The 17,676-nt window shown below is 33.5% G+C and overlaps 1 protein-coding gene across 2 annotated transcripts in view; it reads left to right on the top strand.

The window, feature by feature from the left end:
* Window positions 1-17,676, top strand: part of LOC113519480 (uncharacterized) — a 295,148-nt gene that overhangs the window by 267,643 nt on the left and 9,829 nt on the right. Inside the window, exons 7-9 of one of the 2 annotated variants that reach the window (XM_026904597.3) lie at window positions 10,753-11,010; window positions 12,628-12,865; window positions 15,418-15,558. In XM_026904597.3, the coding sequence (XP_026760398.3) occupies window positions 10,753-11,010; window positions 12,628-12,865; window positions 15,418-15,558 (637 nt within the window). The remainder of the gene's footprint in view (window positions 1-10,752; window positions 11,011-12,627; window positions 12,866-15,417; window positions 15,559-17,676) is intronic. The other variant, XM_031909578.2, reaches the window with a different exon arrangement.

Genomic DNA, 17,676 nt, shown 5'->3' with positions numbered 1-17,676 from the left:
TAATGATTGCATTTATAGTATTTTTTTCTCCTCTTTCTTATGAAATTGTCGTTTTTTGTGTAAAACCAATAGTTTTAAAAATAATTCTATTATACCTAGTCACACTTAACAAAAATATTAAAATTATCATCTATTTTATTGAAGTATTGAAGAAAAACAATGTTGTGTATTTTACGCTAAAAATAATAAATGGTGTAAAAGGGTTCAAATCAAACTGATTCATTTTACACAAAAATAAATACATATTTAAAGGATGGTTCTAAATATCTTGTCATTTTTGGCACTATTTTTGTAAAATATTGTAGTTTTATTTCTAATTATGACTTTTTTACCACAAATATTTTGTTAATTGTAGCCTTTTACATGTTTACTATCTCTATTGTTTTTAAAGATATCGTTACGATTCTTATACCATTCGAAAGAGAAAAATTTGCTTATTTAAAGTAGCCTAAAAAAGAAAAAGGCTATAACTTGAGTTATACCCTTTCTCACTAGAGGCACAGATATAACTCCTTGGTAATAAGAAACCTAACAACGCATATATCCAATAACTACATTAATATTTAATATATATATGTATATGGAAGATAATTACACGAATTACCTAATCCTCAATTCACGCTAGAATTCCTGTGTCTTATCAGAAAGGGGAGTTTTCTACCCATAAAACTGCAACTTTTAAACCGCCCATACCTACTAACTTAACAGCTGAACGCGCCGTGTTACAATTCTGAATATTCTCAAAATTTATTGTCGTGTTTCGACCCATGTTCCTACAGATAAAGTATACAGTTTTGCTGTTAGAACAGTCCCTCAATAGAATGCTAAAGACCTTGATCCCATCTATATATTGCAGTTAAAAGTCTTAACCAGTCAAAAGTACTATGGACTAGCAAAATCAGTCAAAAGTAAAAGTACCAGAGGGAGACTTTGTACAAAAGTCGATGGCTTGGGTACCTCTGTCCCATTCATGTTTCAACCGTGAAGCAGTTGTGTTTGCATGGCTTTGTTTCGGTTTGAAGGGTGACATATGGCGTGAATTTACTGGGTACAGAGGAATAACACCTGAGTCCTCAGGAATGGCAACGCATGGGAGGTATCATGGGCGAAACAGTATACTCTGTTATGTCCATAGTACTGCTCATGTCTATAGGCGACGGTTACCACTTCATCAGGTAGGCCGTCAGCTTGTTTGCCATTCTAAGTAGTATAAAAAAAATTTTTTTTGACTGAACAGGTTGGTCAAAAGTGGTTTTGACTGAAAATTATTTGTTATTAGTACTTTTAACTCCAAATTTGCGGTTAGGTTAGGTTAGGTACTTGTAACTGTTATTTTAATCAAAATTATTATTGACTAGAGCATACGGTCAAATATACTTTTGACTGATTTTGCTAGTCAATAGTACATTTGACTGGTTAAGAGTTTTGACTGCGACATATACATCGTCAAGTCACGTCCAACGCACAAAGTTATATATGTAGGTATATAGCGGAGAAAAATAAGCATTGGCATTGATTGGAATACAGAATTAATTTCGATCCCCATACGCATGCCTACCTTTTTACCTCCTTTTATTGTTATTGTCAATTCATATTATATTTGTACGCCCAATGAGGGTAACATATAGCGTTCTATATAAAAAATTCAATTTATAAACTGTACTTGTGTTTATTCAAATAAATTACTAATTGATTGAATTAAAAAATATGCTATATGTGTATTGTACGAATGAAAAATTCCAATTAATTTATAAAAAAAATAATTTTATGAACATAAATCAGACAATATTAGACTTACATTGAATAAAAGTATTAAATAAAATTAAACACCTGTGTACATTGAAGTACAATTTGTATATGTTCTTGTCAAGATGGTATTCATAGAAGATGCCCGATGATATGATATGATTACTACGCTATAAACAGAAGGAGAACTACATCATTGCTACACAGGATTAGGACAAGCACCAACAGTGTTCTGAAAGTAATAGGCGAGAAATATAACTCGCCTATAATTAGGCATATTATTCAGATGTTGATCTAGTCGGCTGGTTCACATCTGAGTGAATTGCTTTAATTAAATGCTCACTTTAATTGCTTTTTTTACTAACATAGTTTGTAAGGAAATTATTGCTAACAAAATGGATCAAATTGTAGTTTGTAAATAAAACTTTATTATTATTTTTTAAATTTCACTAAAATTCTCCTCTCCCCTCTTAAGGAGAGGAGATGGCAACTAACTCCCGATTATTATTATTATAAAAAAAATTAACAGGTTTGATGATGTTCTAAAAACAACATTGTATACGATTACGTGCATATAGATTTTTTTTTAATGGGTGATAATGGTATAGTAACCCCGTCTGCGCTATTGGTATACACTGGCGGGGCACCAGTGAGGGATGACAGATGACGATGAACGTAGGTCAGTTAGCCCATCCTGACGAATTAAACTAGAATTAGTCACAATGGTTTCCAGGGTGAACCACGTGGAGGTCGACCTGACAGGGTATATTGCTAGTAATAGGGCTATTTGACCCCATTACTAACAATCCCTTTCCCCCCCCCCCCCCGTGCATATAGATTAATAGTTCACACCGGTTCACACCTGTACTGCTCAGTTTGCTCCCACTTATCAGACTATTTCTCTGTTCAATTATCTAATTGCTCAGCAGCCAGATATTGACATTTTTAACGACAAATTAAGTACATTTTCTAAATGTTGTTTAAAATTATTAAGTTTGTAAAATTAACCTATGGCTCATTACACGTTTATTTATTTATTTACTCCTTATTGCACTACATAAAAAATAATACAAAGATAAATTAATATTACACTTATAGAGTACAAAAGGCGATCTTATCTCTAAAGCAATCTCTTCCAGACAACTTTAAACCTAAAACAACACGTTTTGGGAAACTAAGTAAAATGAGCAATTTGTTTTAAAATAAATAAAATTGATTAAAGAATAAGAATGACAGAATAAAAGTAAAATATTAAACCAAGTAGATTTATACAAAAAAAAACAACATTACTTCGAATTAATCCGCGTATTTAATAAGTAAATAATGCTTTTAAAATGTTGTTAGGCATCTTATTGAATATTTATAATAAATAAAAATAAGTAGGATGAGAAAAGAATTTGATCTAAAGTAGTATTAAGAAGTCGGTTAAAAAGTAATTTGTAGAATGAACATTTCATGCTCAGTCTGCATAAAAAATAAAAAAAAAAAAAAAATAAAAAAAGGTATTTATAGAACAAACGAAATAGTCGTCGTGAAAGAATAATAAACTCGGCGAACACAAACTCGAAAGCCTTTTAGTTTTCAAGAAATTGGAGAGTAGAATCGCTGAATGTTAAGAAAATATTTTTAATTTCTAGCTCGTTTTATTAAATGTTCGTTAGGTAACGTCCCGCGCCCTTCGTTTGTACTTGGATTTTTTAAAGTTATACAAAGGGGCAGTATAATAACGTTATCTTTTTAATGCAACTTGAAATGGCAAACAAGTTGAAAGTCGGCATCAACAGCACTACAACGTCACTGATTATACTATGAAGCCTCTGATACTCCTCATACGTTGCCTTTACCACAGCTAAGATGTTTTAAAAGCATGAAAATGGAATGGCAACCTTGCCTGCGCTAACGATGTATACTATTTACAGTAGTAAATAAATTGCAAAAAAGCAAACGGTATATGGATACTTTCTGTCAAGTGAGCCGTCAGCTTTTTTGCTATTCTAAATTGCATAAAAAAATAGCTAGCCAGGTACTGTTAGACTCCATTTCTAGCAAACCCTTTTCCCCCAGGATAAGGTTTTTTGTAATTGATGATAATGGAATGGTAACACCGCCTGTGCTATCGAAATACACTGGCAAGATACCAATAAGTGATTATAGATGAGGGTAAAAACAGGTCAGTCAGCCAATCGTGAAGAATTCAACAAGAATTAAGCACGATGGTTTCCAAGGGCGACCGCGTGGAGTCAGTCGGGTGGACCTCCACGCGATTTCCCCTGGAAATCATCGTGGTTAATTCTTGTCGAATTCACTATGATGAAACAACTGACCTGCTTTCGTCCTCGCCTGTTCTTCATTACTGCCTAAGTATACCGATAGCAAAGGCAGGGCGGCCATTGCATTATCACTCATTTAAAAAATAAAGCACAGTTGCTAACATTTCGCATCATCATTATTTATTTTTAGCTGTTAAATAATACCACAGTTAAATACAAATATTATTTTGAAATAGCGCAAAATATGTGATGAGAAAAACTCATTACTGTTATGTAAATAGTAAACAGCCCGGACTGTTAGATCTAATACCGAACTATAAAGCAATTATTGGTAAAACAATGAAATAATTTCATTAAAATTTAAAGTGAAGAATAAAGTATTTCATTTTAAAAATTATACTATAATAAAGGTTTTTACTCTTATTTAAATTAAAGTGGCTTTGATTCGATTTGTAATCGTTAAATATGGAATTTCATAAAATAAAAGATATTTAGTGGCTGTTTACAAGGTTCAATACATTGTGAGCTGTAGATTCGAATCCAATTACCTCCAAGATTACTTCCAACGACAACAAGGGGGAAAAACAATAAATGTTTCCATTTTGTAAAAGATTACCTGTTATCCACAACATAATACTCATCAAATCTTCACGTTATCTTTTCCGTGTGTGCAAACTCAATGGTAATTCTCATTAATTATAAAATGAGGTTAGTGACAAAATTGAACACGAAACTAGATGGCGCTAAAATCAAGACTCGTGGTTTATGTTGATTATTTTGTAATTAAAGATAATTTGAAGTACAATTCATGAATTGGCGAGTGATTTTATTCATATTTTATCGATATAATAATAATATATCATAATTTTTGTATTTATTTTCTTGTATTGTACAACTTTGTAAAAAAAATACATACTATCAAGAAACATTGCGATTGTGTGGATATAATACCTTCAGAAAAAGGTCACGTATTATTTGTCACCTCACAATCGTAAATAACAATAAAAATCACTCGACAATGTAATAAATTTCTTTCGCATTATCTTTAATTACAAAATAATAAACAAAAACCACAAGTCTCGATTCCAGCGCCGTTTAGTAATTCTTGTCTAATTTTGTTTAGTGATCGATCATCTTAACTTTATAAACATGACCAACGAACGTTCACTTTTGCATTTATAATAGGTTTGTTGTGCGCAAATTCGATCTAACTAAGCATTGTTACTTTCAGTTTTAATTAATTGGAAACGCTACGTTTCTGACGTTGTGAAGCGAATAGGTACTGTGGATACTTGGAATTCATAGAGAAACATCAGAACGTAATTAAAATTAAATTAATTTATTATTGATTCGCATCAAGTTGTACAGGGTGATGTCGAAATCGTTAGTATCGCTTTACGGGAATGTTCTACTGATTGAACTTAACGTTTACTCACTAACGTTTTCAAGCCCTGTCACTTGTGTGAAAATAAGAAAATAATATATGAATATATATATATATATATAAGTACCAGTAACCGGCGAGCATGTATGAAAAGATTGATGAATGTGGAAGAAGCGAAAGAGGTTTGTTTGAATCGAAGCATTTGGCGTTCCATTGTTTCTGCCTACCCTAATGGGAGACAGGCGTATATATGTATGTTTTAAGAGGGACGCTGCTGCCCATCCCTCGACCCCTTTTCCAATTCCCTTAGCCGCCTCATACTATACCCAAGAGAAAGGGTGGCCTATTCTAAGTCAGGACCACACGGCCATTGAAAGTTAAATATTGACTAATTAATTAATTATAATTACCCAATTATCCATAACTATACACAAAACCTCAAAAAATACAAAAAACTTTATTAAACCTTGCAAACGAATTAAACCAACAAAAGTAATTACAAAAATAACTATACAGTTTACATAAGACTCCATAATAATAGTTGCCACGTATTTCCTTACAAGGAAAACAGTTTCCATAATAACTACTTTCAAGAAAACTCATGGGTATTGTCACACCTCCACTAACAACATTACTTTTTAACAAAGCTATAGAAAATTTCACTCGAACAATGATCCTGAATCTACGGTGCTTGTAACACGCTAGCAGGGTTGTCACCTATAATATATATTAAATTTAAACTGTAGATTACAACAGATTAAAATTTATGTACGTTATACATACATTTTATATATAATGAAGAAAAATATGTGTATATTTTATGCAATGTAATCTAAACTACTAAGCTATCTAAGCAATCGTATTATAATTAAAGTACTAACAAGGGAAGGGATTTCTCAATTCGTGTGCACTTTTGTGTGTACATTACACAATTGAGATTCCTCTCTCCTATTGTCGATTTTGATGATTCTTTTATCAATCAAGAAGGTTTTAAGGTTGTTAATTTTGTGACATTTAAAGTTGCACTTCTGCTAGCAAAAAACTATTTTAAAATACTCTTAATATTATAAATGTGAAAGTTTATAAAGATGGATGGATGTTACTCTTTCACACAAAAACTACCGAACGGATTTAATTTGGTTCACGGGTAGGTTATGCCTTAACTTAGCGCATAGAATACTTTACATACTTATTTATTCACGCGTGCAAAGTCGCGCGATACGGCTAGTAATATATATTTGTAAACACACAGTTTCGCCTTTGATTTCGCGTTCTAAAATCAAAACTTGTGTCTAACAGACGCATTAAAGTCGTTCATCGTCATGTTTTGTAAACACTGTTTTTTACGAAACAAATATGTAACGTCAGATACATTATACATTAGTTTTTTTAATAATGTAACATTGTGTTCCACAAAAACACCGACTTCAATTATCGCAAACCATTCTTCTGATTTAACAACAAAATTACTCAACTAATTTTGATAAAATTTCTAGGGGACCTGTCTGTAAGTAGATCATTTCAGAAAAAGAAAAAGAATTCTCCAAATCGGTTTATAACTAATGAAGTTATGAAATAACAAACATAAAAAATACACACAAATTGAGAACCTCCTTCTTTTTGAAGTTGGTTGAAAAACGACATTTTGTGTATTTCATGAATATATCGCACATACAGATTAACAACATAATGAAATAATGCCATTCTCTAAAAAATTTACTGTAAATAAATTTAATATGGAGCTTACGTGAATTTTTCGAAAACTAGTGCTTTATCGCCATACGCTTATGTAATTTTTTTTATCGCTTTCGTTAAAAAAAAAGACCCTTTGGTCTAAATTTATTTAGAATTGACAAATATATCTCCAGCGTACACAAAAAATTTAATAGAATTGAGAACATCCTTTTTTTTTAAGTTAGTTTCAAATTACAATTCATCTACAGAGGGCCTACCATGAAATGTTTTCCGAAATTTCGATGCCGAACGAAACACAAATTTGATGTTAAAATTACATAATACTTACCGTTTAAAAACACTAAAAATATGAAAATATTATTCCTCTGGACTTTTATGGCAGGATTTATGACGAACGAAATGTTAAGCTCCATTTGCTGGCTCGATTAGGTATGAACGGAAACACGAAATTGAGTCCGAAATTTCGGAATTTCATTACATGGTAGGCCCCCTGTTATTGATCGTTCAAGCACTAGTTTTTCGCCATACGCTTATATGAATTTTTTATCGCTTTCGATAAAAAAAAGACCCTTTGGTCTAAATTTATTTAGAATTGACAAATATATCTCCAGCGTACACAAAAAATTTAATAAAATTGAGAACATTCTTTTTTTTAAGTTAGTTTCAAATTACAATTCATCTACAGAGAGCCTACCATGAAATGTTTTCCGAAATTTCGATGCCGAACGAAACACAAATTTGATGTTAAAATTACATAATACTTACCGTTTAAAAACACTAAAAATATGAAAATATTATTCCTCTGGACTTTTATGGCAGGATTTATGACGAACGAAATGTTAAGCTCCATTTGCTGGCTCGATTAGGTATGAACGGAAACACGAAATTGAGTCCGAAATTTCGGAATTTTATTACATGGTAGGCCCCCTGTTATTGATCGTTCAAACACTAGTTTTTCGCCATACGCTTATATGATTTTTTTATCGCTTTCGATAAAAAAAAGACTCTTTGGTCTAAATTTATTAGAATTGACAAATATATCTCCAGCGTACACAAAAAATTCAATAGAATTGAGAATATTCTTGTTTTTTTTTTTAGTTTCAAATTACGATTCATCTACTGTTATTGATCGTTCAAACTCTAGTTTTATCGCCATCGCCAGCCCTGTCTGCTTTCACTACGTGGGAACACACACAACTGTTCCAATTACTTTCTGTAAGTTCCCGAGCCCGGGAAAAATATCTGAAGGGATTGGTTGAAAATACCTGCATCCAAGATTCTAGACACCTAGATATACTACAGGTATAATATATATTATATTATGTATTCCCAATATGTCCTACATATCAAAGTTCAATAAATTTATATAGCTCTAATGAAAACATTCCGAGTTCTAAAATTCCGCGCTTTTGAATGTATTGGATATTTTAAACACTTTAATATTTATTTTCATACAAATGAAACTGTTTAATATATTATTATGTTACTTTCCCTTAATATATATAGGTGTAATTTATATATAATTTAGGTATAATTCATATATTTAATGAAAATTGAATAATCAATGTTTAAATTTACAACATATCATTAAAAATATTTTCCTCGACATTGTATTGTCCAAGTGATAATTTTCTCACTCAGATTCTTATAACTGATGCCGAATAATGTCATATGATATTAGAATAGCTTTAAGTGTTAAAAATGGCAACGCATAGGTACACGCGTATCTATAACACTTATACTACCTACAAGGTTTATAATTATGTGTGTTTAAAGAAAAACAGGACCCAATATCGTGCCTTTAGGTACAGCAACTTCATGAGCGTCTAAATTGAGTATTATATTGTTTTGATAAAATATATGTTAAATTAAGATGGATACATCACAAATTTACATAGTCTTAATACAAAAAGTACAGTCAAATAAAACAAGAAGAAACGTCAAAACAGTAACACTACACTATAAAACGCTTTAAGGAGTACTAGACTCACTTTCAAATAGTCGTCAAAGTGTTAAATTAGTTGTTTTTTGTATTTATTTTGTTTTTCTATTTCTTTCATATACGTGCCTTTTTATTTTTCACACTGATTAGATGCCTAGGCCTTAGGATTGACTTAGATCACTACTTTACCACACAAGGCTGTTTACCTTTATGTTTCACCGGACACTGAGCTTCTTTTTAGTGTACTCCTGACCTCACACACCGTACAAATGCCCGCAGTTACCTCAACTCTTGGCTTCCAACACCTTCGGCCTTCGGTGATGGTCTCTGGACTGCTGACAATAGAGCATTGTCATTGGGGCGGCGAACACTACTCTAGATCTCGATTCTACCTCGTCTTTGTAAATGGAATACTCTCAAGGGACTCTACACTTGTTTTTTGAAGTCCCTCAAGGGTAGTCCATTTGTGCGGCTCGCGAGCACGGATGGTGGGCAGTAGTGGTTGTTGGTAACGTGGTTGTGGGGCAGCGGCGGCGTGGGGTGAATGCCCGCCGGAGGTCCGCGCGCTCTTCGAGGCCCCCAGGCGGCCAACCGCGCGCGCTCCACCCCTCACCCGCTACGCCGCGCCCGACGGTACCATCCTGCTCCTCACCGAGAACGGCACCAGGCTGATGACGCGCGCCGCCGCCGCCAGCCTCCTGCGCGCTGCCCTCCTCTCCCCGCGCCCCCCTCGGCCCCGCCACGGTGAGCCGCCGCCGCACCCTCTCTTCATCTTCTCTCTCTCTATCTCTCTCTCTGTCTATGTGTCTCTGTCGGATTCCGTCGCCTCTCGCACTGCACGCTTCGCACTACGCTTCGTAAGGTAGGAGCGTGGCATGACTACGCCATCAATGACGTCCACCGAGTATAATTAACATGACTACATTTTATAAGATCCATCGCGATTTTTTTTTCAGATACATTTAGAAGTGATTTAATCACGATATACGCAGCGATAATTTATCTCTTGAAACACAGCTTTAACTTCTTAGCTTCCTTAAATTTAAAATTTTTACTTTTAAAACTTAAATAATCGTTAATTCATGGAAATAATTAAGTAATTTTGAACTTCATTATAAAACTGAATTAATATGAGCAGCTCTCCTCAAGATTTAAGTTTAGCATTTACAAATTTCGCTTTATGAATATTCGCTCCTACTTTATGCTTGCATGCATTTAGATATTTCCCTTTCCCATAAATTTTGTACGCCACTATAGACTTTAATCAAGCACGATATATTTCTTAATGTAATTATGAAAGTCTAAAATGGCAGTAACTCTTGAAATGAGCATGTTGCATGTTTTCTCTCTGCATCTTCCATTTTTCTACGATCTCTATGGTTACTGCGCGGCATAAACTTGGCTTTGTTCAATAGTTCGAACGGGACTACCATCATTAAAGGCTTTGCTATATTTTGCGTCGGGATCGAAATTTTCTAAATCCTTAACAATCAAATTGGATTTATCATTGCCCGATAAGTGTCGTAAAGAATGCCGATATCGTTGTTGTTTGGATTGATGTTTTTATCTTTCCGTTCGTAGGGTCTCTTTTTTTCGATGTGTTTGTACGATCGACCGGCGCGATCGCCTCTGATCTTAATTTTCGGAGTCCCGTCGCGCTATGGCTCGGTCGTCGAGCCTTCCAGAGCTAAGCGATTCGATGGATGAAATTCCAGTAAAGCTGATGTCGGACGGACGGATCGCGAATCTTACCGGATCTGATGCGACGTCATGGATCGGCGCTATGTCCATAACACGGGACGCAAACCTGATCGCACCGGACAAAATAATGACGCACGTGCATCGATACGCAAGCCCGCACTACAACCCCCACGGGCACCATTACCATCGGCGGAACCATGAGCCGGGGGGGAGTGAAGACCCTCTCTACGCCACCAAGACAGTCTTCGGAGATGGATACATTGATGAAAACCGTATGTATTAATGGAATTATTTTGATGTTAACTAATAACTCCTTATTTGAATAATAAATTATATAGTATATACAATTGTTACTGTCATGATTTCATGAAATGTAATAAATTAATAATATTTTCAAATATATAAAATGGTAATTGAAATAATCTTTTACCAGGTATACACATACTGCATTTAACATATATTTGAATTATACTGAAAATGTCGAAATTTCCTTTATTACATTAGTTACTTATTTATATATAACTTTTAATAATAAAAATTAAACGGAGATATTAGTTGATGTCATGTAAAGGTGGTACTTAATTATTAACACTTATTAACAGACAGTACAACCATAGATATCGTAAGTTACACTCACTTTGGGCTTAGTCTGTACAGTTCTAGCCAACAACCTTGACGAGGTCAAATCACGGGTGGTTTGGTATCTAACTTTCTAGCACATATTAAATTTATTTCCAAGTGCTCATTTGTGACCCTGTCCCGACTTTATTTCATTCCCGTATTCGAGCACTCTAGATTAGATCTTCCACTTCTAAAATTAGTACAAAATTAGGTTAACAAAGAATAAATAATGAAACATGAACACAAAGTAAAGCTTTGCGTAGACAAAGGACTTAGAAGGGATCCTCCTAGCAAATGCTTTAGAGCCCTTGAATTGCTTCCTTTTTTCCTTGTGGTCCACAGTAAAAATGTAGAATGTTTAGTTGTAAAAAGACGAATTTAGTAAAGACGCTTAGATACTGGATATCCGGGTAGCTTCGCAATCTTCGCTAAAGACTCAATGATTCATCCACCGTGGATTTAACTCGGTCTTTGAATGTGAAGAACAAAGGAAATTGTTTAATGGGTCTTATGAATTGTAAGCATTTTACTGAAATAATACCTTTGATTCTCTCGTTTGATTTTAACGTTGTTTATTAAACAGTTTCCTGTATCGTATACGACATTTTTCTCTTTAGTACATTTTATTGATTATAATCAGTCATTAAACTTTATATGAGCATGATAAATTATCAAGTTGCTTGTATTAAAATACATACTATTTCATAAGTTGACCATTGGCAACCCATCGTGTATCCCACACAGCGCAAACGTTTCTACAGAATTTATCACACGTATCGTATAAATTTTTAACACAGTTTGTAAATTATATTGTCTTGGCATGAGCATATTGTAATTAACTGTATCTATATATCACTTTCATATATTATACCTAACATTTTATGTTATTAATTTCAGTAATATTTAGGTTTCGGTTCTTTGTTTTCATCTATCTATTTATTTAAACGGATTTGTATTTTATTATGGGTATAGTTATTAAATCTGTGTATTAATTGTTTTATTGCTTTATAATGATAAAACAACTATATCGAATGGGTTTCAAAATACAAATAAATAATTACGGACACGTAGGTTAATGTATGCGTTAGATAATGTTAATACACAAAACGATCCAATGTTATAATGTGTATGAATATGATAAACAATTTTAAACGTTCGTCAAATACGAATAGAGTACAACAACGATTGACAGACATTACTAGGTATGTTATAACATACGTCAGTTTCACACAAACTTCACACAACTAACACAAAGCAACAACCAACAGAGAGGATTGGCAAGGAAAACGGTAAAGCAGGTGATGAGAAGGTGGCGCTGCAGTCGACCTGTCACGTGGCTCTGGACTCGTGCATCAAGGATGCCGAGTGCATGACGTCACTGACACCCGTGCTGCAGAAGTGTCACGCCGTGGAATGCGACAGGGAAGGGTGCATGGCTGCGTTGAGAGGATTCTACAGAAAACCAGGAGTGGAGTGGAACACTGAAATCGCTTTCTGTCTTTGCAAGTAAGTTCTTTAAAATATATTGTTACTAACCGACCCGCAAACATTGTTTTGCTAACCCCCTACCGTTCGACCAACCGGGCTCATTTTTTTAATCTTTTTAAAACTATCCTATCTGTCAAATTGACGCAAAAAATATATATTTATAAATCGTATTAAAATCGGTTGAATGGTTTTGGTGATTAACGTGAACAAACACCATGCAATGGGATTTTATATATAAAAATAAATATTATATATGATATATATATATAAAATTATTATATATCATTATCACGCTTGTCATTAAATTTTAAGCCCACCGCTAAATATACATCCACGAAAAAAGAAGGAATAGTATTGTATATTAGTTACCATAATATTCCTGTTTTGGTATTTCAATTTTTTTTTTATTATTTTGCAGTTGTTTCCATTTAATATAAATACATAATGAACCTTACGACAATTTTTTAGTACATTATTTTGATCACGTCCCATCGAGATCACTTGGCAGGTAGTGTTAACATCCACGAAAATAAACGTCAAAGAAAGAGGGTAGACATATATTTTTTTAATCAACTAAGAATGGCAAAGAGCCTACGGCTTAATGGAAAGTGACGTTTCATTAAGTGAGGAACAACAAGCTGATTCGATATACCCATTGCTCGACCATTAAGTTCCCTTTATAACTTAATTGTTTATTTGTATATTCTTTAATATATGTACATTCACATTTACTACATCCACGAAAAATATATTTAAAAACTAACGATAATAGAATAGTATTGTATATTAGGTACAATTTTCTAATATCCAAAATCTTTAATTATACTGTATTTGATTTACCGTATTTTTTTACAATTTTTATTCATTATTTTGCAGTTGTTTCCATTTAATATAAATACATAATGAACGTTGGTTCTTACCTAAGATCCAATTTTTTAGATACATGTCACTATATATACCTACTATTATTTTAATGAGTAATAATGGAATATTGACTCCACGTGCGCTATCGGTATATATAGACGGGGCACCATAAGTTTTAGTCCCATCGAGGTATATTGTAATAATGGGGCACTTTAACAAAACAATTTATTCTTTAATACTTTCTACCGTAAGTTTCGAAAGTAGTGTTAACATCCACGAAAATATTATTAATTATTGTGCCCCCTACCGCCACCTACCACGTCAAAGGTCACTTAACAAGATAACCATTCTATGTTTCAAGTTTTGCTACAACAAGAAATTGTTTAATTCTATACAATTTCTTAAAATCGGTTGAGCATTTTCGAAAATTAACATTGGCCTCGTCTTATAACTTCGTAAACTTTATTAATAAAAAAAATTACTCGAATATTAAAAATAAAACTGGGGTCATTAAAATTAAATTTTGAAATTATGCATTCAGGGGAGTCAACACCTGTAATTAAAAGAAAAGAAAATTCTTTATGGATTATGAAAATTTAAAATTACGAGACTGTGGCAACCAGGAAGTTAATTTTACTTCGCTTTCGCACAAAATACGACTTGCACCCCTTACATAATTAAATGTACAAGGTGAAGTTTTAAAAATATACTTTTATTACAAAAAAAAAATAGTTTTTTGCATGCTACTTCGTACACGTGGATCCACGCAATCACTTCTATATGACGGATCAAGATAAACCGTGCGGCAGATTTTAAGTTATACCGTCAGAAATACAACTGTAAAAACTACATCCAATTAGATGCAGTAGTTTTTCGTGAGTTTTTCGTTTTGCCGGAACACAGTTACAAACATACATACAGAGAAATAGAAAGACAAAATTTGTAAAAAGTATTGTTTTGGTATCTATTGCCCTTATACATCAATTTACAACAAATTTGTATGAGACCACGCCGGAAGTGAACACTTTTAATATCCCCCTGGAAACCATCTTACTTAATTATTATCCGTCACGATGAGATAACTGGCGTGCCTTCATCCTCACTTATCATCCCTCACTGGTATCTCGCCAGCGCTATCGGTATACGGTTACCATTCCATTTTGATCCATTAAAAACCCCTTTTAATAAATATAATAGTCATTATAATCGGTTAATTATGTTAGTCAATGACACAAATATATTAAGATGTTTTTTTTTTACTTTAATCACAAAATTTATATATAATCATTTGAAAAAAAAAATATAAAACTCGGTGCAGTGTGACTTTTTAATTTTGATATTTTATGTTTATTCGTTTTGTAAACTGCAAATGTATAAAAATCGACTGCTTGTGTACCTCTGTCCTACTCGTGTTTCTGCCATCTAAGAACAGTACTTACATATTATAGCTATATTTTGGTTTAGGGGTTAGGATATGATATTAAAATTTGCTCACAAAGACAACATCTTAGTTTTTAGAACCCATAAGGATTACTATGGGTGGCACAGTGTATTCTGTGGAGTCCGTTATACTGTTCATATCTATAGTCTATAGACAACGTTTACCACTTTCCATGAAACGATCTATTCTCTAGTGCTTCCAAGTTGTGTCAACACATTTTTATGCAACCATTCCTTGAATGTGATCATATATTTATTTGTTTTAGGAAAACCGACAACCGAGAGGACTCGTGCATGAATGCCCAAGAGCGTCTTCATCCGATGTGTGCCCAGCGCCCAGCAGTGGGCACCCCGCTGCCAGCTTGCCACATCCTCGCACACGCATGCCGTGAAGATCCAGAATGCAGGTAAGTGGAAGAATGTCCTTACTAATATTATAAATGTGGAAGTAAGTTTGTTTATTTTGTGTTACATCTTAACGGCTCAACCGAGAACTGTGAAATTTCATTTACAAGTACATTACGCGGATAAAATTGCTAGTAAAAGCTAACAAATAGTAATGGAAATAACTAGAAGGAGACTGTACAAAAATCCTCTGCAAGAATACCGCTATCGCATTCGTATTTCTGCCATAAAGCAGCTGTGTTTGTATGGCTATAATTTAAAGGATAAGACATAGCAGTAAAATTGGAAGGTACAAAAGAATAACTAAAGTTGCCTGGAAGAGATCGCTATTTAGCGATAAGGTCGCTCATTGTTGCTTCTTTATCTTGCTTTTATGTAATTAAGTATATGTTAATTTTGTTTGTACACATTATTATTCTTTACAATCTGTACAATTCTTTAAAAAGAACAATAAAAAGTTTTTATTTATTCATTCGTTCAGGAATGGCAACAAATGAGGTGTCATCTCATACGTGATATGTGTGACACTGTTCATATCTATTGGCAACGGTTAGCACTTTTCACCAGGGCAGCGGTCAGCTTGTTTCCTATTATATGTAACAATATTATTGTTCCTTTACAAATAATAAATCAAATAGTTGCAATATAATCAAATGATTTTGAAAGCATCATACATTTGGTTCATACATTAAAAAATAACCAAAATTATTGTTGTATGACAAATTCAATAGAATAGTATCAGTATCAAAGTTACTTATACCATGTATTTAAACGAGAAAACATTTGTATTATCCTGTATCCACTAGCTTTTATTAACCTACCAGCTTGAATACTTATTTATTTTAACAATACAATTTATTTTTTCTTTATTAACCACATAAAAAAATGTTTAGTACAAAAGGCGGACGTAATGCAAAATAGCATTCTCTATATGCCCTTCACTCAAATCTGAATGATGATAAAAAAGAATGATTAAAATCGGTTTGCAATTTTTCATTGGTCGAACTAAAATTGTGTGAAAGCTGCAATCAGGACGACGCTCTCGAAATAGCAAATACAGAGAGAAATAATGGCAGTGGCTCGGAATAAAGCCAGCTACGAGAGTAATCATCGAACTAGTTGTTGGAATTGACGATATCAGTAGATACATTTTGTGATACATACAGAGTAAACAAAACAAACAAATGGACGTAGTACTGCTGCACATCATCATATAACGTCATTTAGTTTACAAACTAAGCAGAGCTTGTTACTAGTACCCATCTATTCGTACAACGAGTAGATAACTGCTATAAATCGTCATCATGATCATCATATCAGCCCTTAACTGTCCACTACTGATCATAAGCCTCCCCCTTGATGGATTTTGCGCGTAGTTGCCATGCTTGGCAGGCGAATTAGCAACCACAGTTAGCCTTTAGAGATGTTTTAAGAGGGCCCTGCTGCTCATCTCACGCCGTCCCTCAGTCGGTTCTTATAACACCCGGTTCTTCATCGGTTCTTACGGGATAGGAAGATGTGGCCAATTCTATACCGGAATCACACTCTTTATTCTTTCCCCTAAAAGATTAAGGTAAATAAACGACAAATTGGGAGAAATGGAAGAAAAAAATGTACTATACCATCCGCAAATAAACGAATGATTGAGATTTCCCTCAAAAATCATTGTACTTAATTCTAATGAAGTTAGATCAGTTAGTCCATTCGAACGAATGGACTAACTGATCCATTCATCCATTTCTAACCATCCTTCACTGAGGTTGCTATTACTTAAAATATCTAACAACGATGTAAACAATACAGAAAATGTTTAGATGCACGTATATTACAGAACTGTGGCCATAATCATGACTCTTAAAGATACTAAATATTGGTAGAAAGGAAAAAGATGTATATAAGCAACTTGACGAACAATACTGCTAAAGAGACGATACTAACAAATATTAATCACCTACTCCCTAAGCTAGTCCCTAAAAACCCATTAGCGTTTACGAAACAAAAGTTATAAAATAAAAACTTAGAAATTGCTTTATAACTTAATTTTGGCGTAAATGCACAGTCCTTAATAGAGAATAGAATAAAAATAATCTTTATTTATACACTTCATCACAAGCATTGTA

The sequence above is a fragment of the Galleria mellonella genome, unplaced genomic scaffold, assembly GCF_026898425.1.
Source record: "Galleria mellonella isolate WM207_F2 unplaced genomic scaffold, CSIRO_AGI_GalMel_v1 utg352, whole genome shotgun sequence".
In the NCBI taxonomy this organism is placed as follows: domain Eukaryota; kingdom Metazoa; phylum Arthropoda; class Insecta; order Lepidoptera; family Pyralidae; genus Galleria; species Galleria mellonella.
Note: the sequence above shows the minus strand (reverse complement) of the source record. Positions and strands in the feature narration are given on the sequence as shown.